Source organism: Rhynchophorus ferrugineus, unplaced genomic scaffold (genome assembly GCF_030347505.1).
Source record: "Rhynchophorus ferrugineus isolate W39M unplaced genomic scaffold, kcgeb_rfMv2 rfM1, whole genome shotgun sequence".
Classification (NCBI taxonomy): Eukaryota; Metazoa; Arthropoda; class Insecta; order Coleoptera; family Curculionidae; genus Rhynchophorus; species Rhynchophorus ferrugineus.
In genome coordinates this window covers 37,887,344-37,899,344 of record NW_027472580.1, presented here as the reverse complement: position 1 = coordinate 37,899,344, position 12,001 = coordinate 37,887,344, and the positions used below count along the sequence as shown (strand labels likewise).

At 31.5% G+C, this 12,001-nt stretch overlaps 1 protein-coding gene across 3 annotated transcripts in view; it reads left to right on the top strand.

Annotated features, from left to right (window-relative positions):
• The window catches only part of beta4GalNAcTA (beta1,4-N-acetylgalactosaminyltransferase A), a 46,238-nt gene that overhangs the window by 30,609 nt on the left and 3,628 nt on the right, over positions 1–12,001 (top strand). For all 3 annotated transcript variants that reach the window (XM_076404987.1, XM_076404977.1, XM_076404996.1), the window contains exon 5: positions 11,798–11,962. In XM_076404987.1, coding sequence (XP_076261102.1) covers positions 11,798–11,962 — 165 coding nt within the window. The remainder of the gene's footprint in view (positions 1–11,797; positions 11,963–12,001) is intronic.

The window sequence follows — 12,001 nt, the reverse complement described above, 5'->3', positions numbered from 1 at the left end:
TACAAGTGTAGAGTATGTAAAGCATTGGTCCCAGTACACTTCCTTGTGGTACACCTGCTCTAGCTTCTTTTATTGTAGAGTAGTAGTTCTTCTTGTTTGACTCTAAACATTCTGATTGTATTGTATGATTTTAATACTTCCGTGTGTTGTTTTGGTAGCATTTTCTGTAGTTTATGAACAAGGCATTCATGCCAAACCTTATCGAAGGCTTGTGCTACATCTAAGAATATAGCTGAGCATACTTTTTTAGTTTTCGTAGGCTTTTTCAATAGTATCAATTATTCTGTGGACCTGGTCAATTGTTAAGTGCTTGTGAATAAATCCAAACTGCTATGTTGGTTTCAGGTTTTTCCTCTCTATGATCAGTTTTAGTCTTTTCAACAGGAATTTTTCAAAAACCTTAGATATTACTGGAAGCAGTAATATAGGTCTATAGGCTTTTATTTCGTTTATTCGGTGTTATTAAATCGTACCTTGATGATTTCCTAGGGTTAATGTCAGTTTTAATAACTTTGGTTAGCTCAATCATCGAATTTTCAGCTTCTATGTCCGGAAAATTATGTTCAATATTAGTTTCGTTTGGTTTGAAAGTTTTTTCTAGATATTCAGCAAATGTTTCTGCTTTTTGGTGATTGTCACGTGCCCAATTCCCACATAGGTCTCTTATATGTGGACTGTGTAGACATGAGCGCTTTAGATATTTTGTGACTTTCCAGAGTCACAATTTATGGTTTGGTTTTTAATTTCCAGTATATCCCTTTTCAGTCTTTGGGTTATATTGTTTACACTATTTTTATTTTCAGGTGTTCCGTTTTGTTGTCATTTTTTCGTAATTTACAGTTTAATTTTACGTTAATTACATTTTTTCATCTACCATTTCCTTCACTTCTTTTGGATAATTAATCCCTTTAATTGTACTCTTAATTTCTGGAGTACTATTTCAAACAGCTACTATCATTGTATGTAATAATAGAGGTCATCACTTCAACTACAATTTTTTGCAATTAAAAGCAAAATGCAAAACTTCCAGCAAATGAAGAAAAACTTATTTGGTTCAAAACTAGTTTTGCTTACTTGTATGTATGTTACATACCATATTTAATCCGCGAATATAATGATGAGGAATCATAAACAAATGGTTTTGCCTTTTGCTATGAGTTATATAATTTTTTTTAAATATCTTTAAAAAAGCACTCAATTACTCCTATTAATACAAAGTTGCTTACAAAGTGCAGACGATACTTCTTTTTAGACCAGTGAGCAGTAACCTTGTTCATATATTAAAAAACAATTTTTGTCATCTTGCTACTGAATCAATCTGAGTCCTTCCTAACTTTCAACAATTTCGTAAAGGTATGGATGTATGATGTTTTTTATCTTCAGCATTAATATAATGTTCGAAATATTATTTTATCAATGATCGAGTCAAACGAGTATAATTTAAACTGGACTATATTTAATATATTCGTATATAGTGATACAAATATGGATAAGTTTTTGAATTTCATGTAGTTGACTGATCATAAATTAAAATTTCTTTTCTATTATTTTTATTTCATGCTATAAAAATATAATTACTAGTTTCTTAAACCGTTAGGCTCTCGACTAAATAACCTTACTATTTAACTTTATATAAATTTTTTCTCAGGTATTTTTTATGTTAGGTAATTGCTTTCTAAATAAAAAAGTTTGTTCGAACTTTGTACGTATATCGACTGAAAGTTCAAGGTTCTAGTATAACCAATAAAACATGCAGTAATTTTTAACTACTGTAGGATTTTTGGAATTATTTGTGACAGATTAATCCTTACAGAAAGTGAACATTGAGTAATTATCTATTATATGAGTGAGCTGATAAGCTGATTTTCTTATTGCTAAAAATCATCAAATATGAGTTCGAAACCCACTAATGATACGGATATTTTTAAACGTTTATGATCAAGAATTTGTAGCAGTCTGACACAGGATAATCAACAGTCATGTCTCCAACTTAGAATGTCTTTTGAGAATATGTCCATGTTGGCATAGTCCATGTTTGTGAGTTTTACGGATTACAGTACACCGTTTGAAAGTCGATGAAAATGTTGATTACACTAAACGAATGGCGCTTAGGTTTGCTTAATACTTGAGGGAAAAGTGAACGTCCTACGAAAGATGGAAAGATGAATTCCTCATCAATTAAATGATAGGAAAAGGTAATATCGAAAAATCGTCTGTGGAATTTTGCTTGAAAGTAGATTTATATTGAAACCCTTAAATAAATCCATATATCCTACAAAAGTCATAATAAATCCGTATTATTAAGTCAGAATGGTTTTTTTCTAGAAGAAATTGTTATCTGTATATTAGGTGCTTGCATGTATTCTAATCATATATTCGCTTTAAAGTTCTTTATCAAATAAAATTGATAAAACATATATATATATATATATATATATATATATATATATATATATATATATTTAAATATTAATTAATTAATTTATTATATTAATCAAAATATGTTTTCATAACTTTTTATCATCCTACTGTAAAAACGATATTGGTTTAGATCGATCCATTTTCGCACTTCTTTCGTATTATATATTATTTTATATATATATAGTGAGTACATTGAGTGAGACAGAGCTTTCAATTCGAGCTTCAGTAATGTATCTTTCACGACTCTTGCAACGTGTGGTCGATCTTGTCATGCATGTCTGCGTCTTCGATGATGATTTTTGCGTCTCTTATCCTCTATTCCTGGACTTTTTTGAAACAATATATCGTTCAATTTCCACAGCAGCAATTTTATGGTAATTCGCTTCGGTGTCGATATACATGGCTCTCCTGTACTAATCCATGACTTTTTGTGTTTCGGATTGTCGTCCTAAATCCACTTTTCATATCTAGTCACCATGCATCAAAGGACGCTTCTTTTTTTTGTAACAAGTAATGAGACGACCTTTCATTATACTTCGAAATGACATTTTCAGCTAATTTGTTTTAATAATTTTCACTCCCTTTGGATCTTTCCCATGGCATATAAACGTCTCGAAATAGCTGATTCACTCAGTTGAGTGTATGTTCCTTGAGAGTTTGAGCAACGTTTTCATCCAATAAGTCTTACAAATCATTGTCTTCAAACTTATTTATAATTAACATTAAAATAACCACTTTTAAATCATTGAAACCAAAACAAATAATTGGGATCTGGTGGAGCAGTATCACCATAGGTTTTTAAAAGTGTTTAGCTATAATTTCCTAAAAAAAATAACAAAAATTATAAATGTAGTAAATTCAAGTTTGGGAGTTATTGATTAGCAATAATATTAAATCTAAAACTGTTATTTTATGTAGAAAAATATCAAAACCATCAAGTTTAACAATTAATTTAGGTGATGGTCTATTTAATATATGTTTACATTGAGAGCTGACATTTTTATCAACAGAAATCGCTAATAATACATGCAGGCAGTTAATATTATTTTTTAGGTATTAGTTAAGCAGACTTGACCAAGATTTCTATTTTTCAAACCCTATTAATCAATCAGATAAAAAGTTTGTACTTTCAAAGTAAGCTTTGAAATTATTTACGACTCAGTGTTACAAATATTTTATTATTTTTAGAATTAGTTATTTTCTTATTGGACAAACATCGCTACTCCTACTAATAGTGGTGTTTTCCCAGGGTTTTTCTTCCTGATTACACACGAGTAAACAAAAATCGGCGTCCTGTTTGTAAAAAAGGAGATTCCTTTTCGAATAACCCAATAAAAAACATACTCACACTCCCTAGGCAATTCTTTCCGCAAAGACAATAATAGTCCTTTGACGCAAATCGATATCGATCAGCAATAATTTGCCTGTATATGGACTAGTTGCATACCAACGAGCATTATTCAAATGTGATGCCATATTATATATAATATACGAAGCGAGGATATATGGCTGTAAGAGAGTGTGTATGTTGTTCGGAATATTAACGTTGTTTTATTTCAAAACTTGATAAATGATCTTGAAATATAGTATTAATAAGATCGTAAGGAACTTTTAACTTATATAATCCAACTTTTCGTCAATACATTTATGTAGTGCGGTCAATATAACAGTGAACTCACGTCATCTTGATGACTACTCGATGTTGCAGCGTTAACGTTAGGTTTTAGTTCATTTTTGCTCTGACAAAACAAAACAAAATGTTATCAAATAACATTATAGTACATCTGACGAATATACTATCGAAGGACTTAAACTACAATTAATTATACAGTCATAACATATTGTAGATTAGGGTTGTGTTTACATAGAACTCTATTCCATATTACCTATGAGGTAGAGTTCTAGGTGCGGTTTTTATTATCACTGCATTATCCCTAATGCATTTGCCATATCTGCAAAACAGTTAGTAGTCTTTCTTCCGTCCTCAAACATTTTAACCAAATGTTCCTGTATATTCTGAACAATTACAGACATATCACATTCTATAATGCGATTTCCTACAGTTTTCCAATATTAATTATATACTCACCTTTATTTGTTTTCACTCTTAGCGCCTTGTCTTGATAACTGTCTGCATTGACTCATAATCCCACATTCAGAAAATTTTATTCAAGATTCAAATATATTACCCAACAGTGTATGATGCCATGTTCTACAACCCTCAAAGATACTTCAGACTAATAGTTTCCCCTGAAATAATTGAATTAAATTATGTTTATATTGAAAAAACTACTCACTATTTTTATATATTTCATTTATTTGATCTCTAATAGAGCTAACATCAAGCCGATCTTGATTCGTCGCCCGTCAATAAAAATGCTTACCTCTCTAACGCGTTTTACTGGCCTCCATTATCTTGTTGCTGATCGAAGTAAATGATTAGAGTCGCAATCTGTTTTTAACTCCGATTATCTATTGGCTTCGGCGTTTTCAACCAAAGTAATAATAAGCAGCGATTTAAAATTTATCTAAACAAGCAAAGCGTATAACTGTAATTATTTTAACTAGTAATTTGAGGAATTTTGCACATGTTTGACAACCGATCTACTTTTCCTGGCCGATTCGGTTACATGTTCGAACGTATCAGACAATTTTGTATATTTTTTTAACTAGATTAAAATGAGAAGAATTAAAGACAAATTATTGTCTGATTTTGAAACAAATTTACAAATTGCCGCAGGTAATACATTAAACATCTTGATGACATGAGTTCACTGTTATTTTGAATAGATCATACATATGTTATATGTCTTTAAACTTTATATTTTAATTTTTGTAAGTGTCATAATTCTTTTAATGTTAATCTGAGTTGTATCTAATTAGTCTCTCTAACCCTTGCGACTCTAGTCTGATTTAGTAATGATTGGGTAACTACGTATAAAAGGGTATATATTCAGAAAAATTGAAGAAAATTGAACAAACAATGAAACAGCTATGCTGAAACGGTTCAACAAGATATTTTCAGACAATTCGTATTGTGGCCATTTTTTTCCATGTTATGCCTTTTCCATCGCATATAAACGCCTGGAATCAGCTGATTTATTAACGGCTAAGCTGTCCGGAAGTCGTTTGAGAGTTTGTGCTCAATTTTCATCCAATTAATTTTACAATTGGTTACCTTCGAACTTTTGTGGTTCTTTAGACAGTTCGTTGTTATTATCATAAAAATTACTCCTTTTAAGACATTGAAACGAAAACCAACAATTGGAATATGATGGAACAGCATCATCATAAGTCTCTAAAAATATTTCATAGTAAATTTTATCAAATGTGCTATAAAAACTACAAAGGTAATAAATGTCGAAAATGCAGTTTTGAACATTCCATGATTAGCGTCTGTGAACTCTCAATATTACTAAATGGCAAACTTATATTATTAAAAAAGTTGTATACTTTCGTTTACGTTAAAGCAAACTATCCATTTCTTTGAGATCTCGTATAAGATGCTAGTTAGATCAGTTTGTCTATAGGAAGCCCAGATCTGGTACAAGTTTTTGACTAGTTTGACTGGTTTTGAGCTTTGTCTGGTGAGTTGCTGAGCCAAAGATTTGAGTTTTTTTCAATAATTAGTTTGATTGGTTTTAAGAATAACTAGAATAATTTAGATTTGATTGGTAGCATTGATACCGGTTGCTGTTATTGTTATTTATTGTTGGCCAATTTATGAAGTTAAGCACTTAGCAAATAATTCCGATTTTTCGCTATCTCCATTTTATATTAATTTCTAAATTAATTAATTTCAAAATATTAATTTTTAAATCACCTACCAAAGCGAATATTTTAACTCTTGATCGTCTGTTAAGTTCTTAAGAAATGTTCATTTCTCGCAATTCAAATTTTCTGTTTGAGTTGTTAACTCAGTTTACTTTTTTGCTTTATGTATTGTCGTACAAGTATGTCTCCGACTGACAGCTTGTTCATTGCTTGTTGATTTATGAGGAACATCAATATACACCTAAAGTCAGGCATTGTATTATTGAAGAGCTCCACAAATATGCTCAGTTGGACATTCTTCCTAGGTACCTTACCCACTCATAACGCGCGGTAAACAACTTCGACAGTCCCAGTCATAGCCCAGAATCTCCACTCGCAGAACATCCAATCTTTAAACTAAAGCAACATCAGCCAAAAACCATTCGATTCTAGCCCAACAACCCTAGATACCCCAAAAAGATCTGTTTCCGTTATTTGTCACTTTTTTATGTTGAAATAAATAATATCTTCCGAGATGCTATATGTAGAAAAGAGAACATTTAAGCTTTAAAAATCTTCATTGTTCTGTTAGCATCATTTATTGTTCAACGAGTTAGTGGAGTTTAAAGTAGATTAATTATGTGCCCGTTCTAATTTTCTGAAAAACTTCCCTTTAAAATATATTGCCAAACAAAGATTTTCTGAATTAAGTATTGATATTAATATTATTTTGTTAATCTAATTCAATAATTAGATTTTACCTTTTATATCACCTTACAGTGATATAAACAACTCAGACCAATAAAATCTTTTTCTAGATAATTTAATTTTAGTAAAGTAAGTAAATATATTAAAGAAAAGCACTGCTAAAATTTATCGAGTATGCTAATCTCGACCTAAAATGTCGTAATTTAAAATGATGATTTCGATACATTTGATGAGTTGAAAAATGGATGCTGACTGAATTACAAAAACCCGATATTGGATAAAAGAAAACTGTAGATTAACCAAAAAATAACCGAGTTCGGCTATGCTGTTAAAAAATTACATAAAGAGAATTTTAACGAGCAGAACAGCCTCAGTCATCGTACTCACCAAATTACATCTGGTGCATAATGAGTAAAATATATCCTCAAAATTAATTCATAGTTGAAATTTACTTATGCCATTAGTCAAATTAGCTAGTGTCCTTCTCGGATTACGCTTATCACTGTCTGATCTCTAATCTAACAACCTTCTGTCCATCTCTTAATTAAATCCTCGCTATGTGTCCGACCCAATGCCATTTTAATGTAATTATTTACTATATAACATCTGTAACTCCTTAGTTTCTATTTGGAAATTGGAAACGTGACCGTGATCTGCTTCGATCGCGTAATATCAGTGTCAGAATCATATACTAATACTGGTAGAATGTACTGATTAAATGCTTCTCTGGTCTGACAGATAAAGATATTACTTTTAAACCCATCTCTTAAGTTTGAAAATTTTAATGTCATAACATTACAGGAGATGGACAAAATTATATGATTATCTGACATATGCACAATATTTATTTATTAATAAGCTAAATTCAACAAGGCCACAAAAGAGCTGAAAGAGCTAATGAATAAGAAACAAAATTAAGGAATTTAAAACTATTTAGAAAACTTAACGCCAACTGATGCAACGGAATATTCTGTCTGGAAAGTAACAAAAAAAGATTAGAAAACCTCAGCAGCATAATCCACCCATTAAAATTGACAGCAATACCTGGGCTAGGAATGATAAACTGCAAGATTTCTCTAAAAGTTTAAAAACAGTTTTTAATCTGTACCCATCTGAAATAACCGCATTAGAAAAAAATAACATAGTTGACTTTCTTAACACTCCGTTTCAAATGGATCTGCCACATGTGAAAATTAACTGATAAGAAACTAAAACAAACAATACTTAAAGAAGTCAATGCTAAAAAAGCTCCTGGTTTTGACCTAATTACTGGAATAATCTTAAAAGAGCTCTCAGGAAAGTGCATCAAATAAATAACATTTATATTTGATGCCATGCTAAGATTTAATTACTTTCCTAGCACTTGGAAATCATATGATTATGATTCTTAAACCTGGGAAAAAATCAGAAGACGTCTCCTCTTATCGTCCTACCTGTGATACCTATTATTATTATACCTATTACCTGTGATATCTAAACCTTTCGAAAAACTATACATTAAGACACTTCAAAATAATCGCACAGGAGAGAAATATTATTCCAGACCATCAATTTTGTTTCCGTAATAAACACAGAACAACAGAACAAATACATGGATTAGTCAGCCAAATTAACAAAAACTTAAACGATAAAAAATATTGCTCCGCTGCATTTCTTGATATCTTTCAGGCCTTCGACAACACTGGACATGTGGCACACTGGACTGGACATACGCACTTTCAACTGCTGAAATCATACCTCACAGACAGACATTTTATTGTCAAACCGGGTGACGAATACACTGACCTACACCCAATATATTCGGGCGTTCCGCAGGGGAGTGTTCTTGGCCCATTGTTTACAGCTGACCTACCGACCTCAAGAAACACTACTGTTGCAACATATGCTGATGATACAGCGGTTTTATCATCACACGAGGATCCAATATCAGCCACAAAAAACCGCCATCTTAATCTTAACAAAGTCGAATTGTGGTTGAAAACATGGCGTATCAAATGAGACAAAATCTACCCATGTGACATTCACCTTTTGTAGAAGAACATGGCTGATAGGGCGAACATCTAAATTATCGTTATATAACAAGGTTTTACTGTATAAGTCAATATTTAGGCCCATTTAGACCCATGATATTGTAGTGTGGGGTACTACTAACAAATCTTACATAAAGAGGTTCCAGAATAAAGTGTTGCGAGTCATCGTCGATTATTACGTGTCCAACAAACTGATTCAGCACGATATCCCTTTAAAACCCATAACGAATGTGATTCGAACTGTTAATGCGAAGTACTCTGAAAGAGTATTAGTACATCGTAATGCACTCGCCAAACAATTAAATATGCGCGATGACAGTGAAGTACGTAGGCTCAAACGCAAACTGCCATACGAACTGATTAATAGACACATAAAGTGAGATTCAGTAATCTCTAGAATAAGTTAGAATAGTCTTTAAATTAAGTTAGAATAGTATCTAGATTAATATTTAGATTATAAGTTGTACAGCAGATCACTTCCTGAAGTGATCTTCTACTTGTCAGGATGGTTATATTTATATAACGGAAATCATATAATAATACTTATTGCCCACGGGCAAATTGTTGACGTTCTAAGAAATTAATAGAAATAAGAAATAATTTTAAAAAATCGAACCTCCATTTGTTTTTGATATAGCTGTAATTCTTCGCGATGTATATTTTTGACTGTGTGTATGGGAACATTATCATTTTGGAAAATGAAACAGGCAATCCGGATGTTAAGCTTCTTTTGATGTTCTCCATGCATAAACCTGACCATTTGTAGGAAACAATGTAAACTATGATTCATCGGATCATACCTTATTCTTCCAATCATCATGTGTCCATGTTTTATAATCGTTGTACCACTTCTTTCGCAGCTTAATGTTCGTCGGTTCCTGTCAATTATTTTTCAATTTCACCCAATATTCCTCTTCGTCTAGGATGTTTTGTGTATTCTGTCATTACCATGGGTACTAAAACTCATAAAACGTTAAACAATTCAGCTGTTTTCATCACAGAAGTTCTCGCTAACTGAGCACTAAGGATTTATCGTATTTGGAAATCTGATGGATCATATACTTCACTTATCGCTTGTTTTATCTATCGCAAAACCGCTTGTTTTATCTATCGCAAAACAAACCACTGTAAAAAATATCGATATATCGATATTTTTTATAAAGCACCAAATACCAAACATTTAAAATTAAGTCTGCATCCCTAGTATAACTAAGCGCAACGGTGTAACACTGAAATATAATCTACAAAACTTGGAGCAGTATTGGTTAAAAAACTAGTGTTGCCAACATGCAACAATTTGTACTATATTGTAGGCAATTGTAGGATATATCGATATTTTTTAAAAAGCACCAAACACCAAACATTTAAAATTAAGTACTTATTTTAAAGGTTTATTAAAAATTATATTTAATTTATTTTGAAAAAATATGGAAACATATCGGCTTAAAAAAATATCGATATATCGGCCAAAAATATCAATATTTTTTTCGGAAAATATCGATATATCGACATTTTTCTGCATCCCTAATATAACTAACCGCAACGGTGTAACACTGAAATATAATCTAGAAAACTTGGAGCAGTATTGGTTAAAAAACTAGTGTTGCCAACATGTAACAATTTGTACTATATTGTAGGCAATTCGATATATTGGCGAGAACCAATAGAGGAGACATCTAAAAAGATTTTCTTAATGCCTGGTGGATTGTTGCTGTGACGCGAGCAGCTTGATGAAGACTTGATTGTTTGGCACGTAAACCGAATTATGCCTTCGGGATTAGGTGGTGTGCGTCTGTGAAGTTGTTTAAAGCGTGAAATATCGCTTTTTCTGCAAATTTGGATATCCCATTAGTTTCTAGAAAAACGGATTTATATCGTCGTTCGAGTGGTTTATATAATCGAACCAAAAGAGGGTTGTTAAGTATTTTAACAATATCGTCTCTTAAAACGGGCCGTTACAAGTAGTTTTTAGTTAGTCGTTCATAGTTATTTGAATAGGTAAACAACGTTTTAGTACAACCGCGTGCTGTTTTGTAATGTGACTTAATAATTATAATTTTAAGTCAATTAGTTGTTATTGTTACTGCTTGTTTGATTCTTTCTCAAATTATCGCCAACAATATTGTATTGTAATCATATAACCTGTATATAGTACAGCAATAAAAATAATACGTTAGGGGCTTGTATATATTTTAATCAGCGATATCTATTGGTGCAAGTACGGATTTTTTACAAATTACTATTTTTCTATTTAGTTCTAAACATAGAACACTCAATTGCATTCTTGACATTTATTACTTTTGTTGTTTAATTTGAAGATATCTGCTGCCGAAGCCCATCAAAACCTTTTACTTTACTAATATCATAAAAACAATGTTAACCAATACATATCGTATTCATTTTTTTTTCAGAGATCAGAATAAATACAATCACCTAATACTAAAAATTGTCCTTCATTTAGAATTCCACTCCCTGGACAAAGCATTGAATAAAGAATATCACTTTATTGTGTTGTTTCCAAGAAGTTTTTCTCAAAATTACGTAATTATGAGCTAAATCGTTTTTTTTTTTTGGTAATTTTCGATCACTAAAAATTCTATTCGCATCATTCGACTCGGATCAGCCGTATTCCTGGCTATTCCCTTACTGATTAAGAAGCTAAAAACTAAACCTAAGAAAGTTTTGAAGGACATTCAAAGAACCACATTCAACAACTATTTCAAAATTGAAAAAAAAACGTTAGCATTGCATCCAAGGAAATAACTTTAAAGGGTCGAAATAAATTTGGAAAAGTCTTACTATTATTTGATTACAGTACTATTTCGTATCTTGTTTATATTTAAATAAGTTAAGTACCACAATAATCTTAGTTTCGCTTATTTTAGAGCAATGTTGATGAACGTCGGTTACAAGGAGGCGTTGAAGCAAAGAGACTTCGACTGTTTCATCTTCCACGATATAGACCTTTTACCCGAAGATGATCGAAATTTATACTCATGCCCAGAACAACCGAGGCATATGAGCGTGGCTGTGGATATATTTAGTTATAAGTAAACGGAATGACCGATTTTAATCGAGAAGACAGGCTT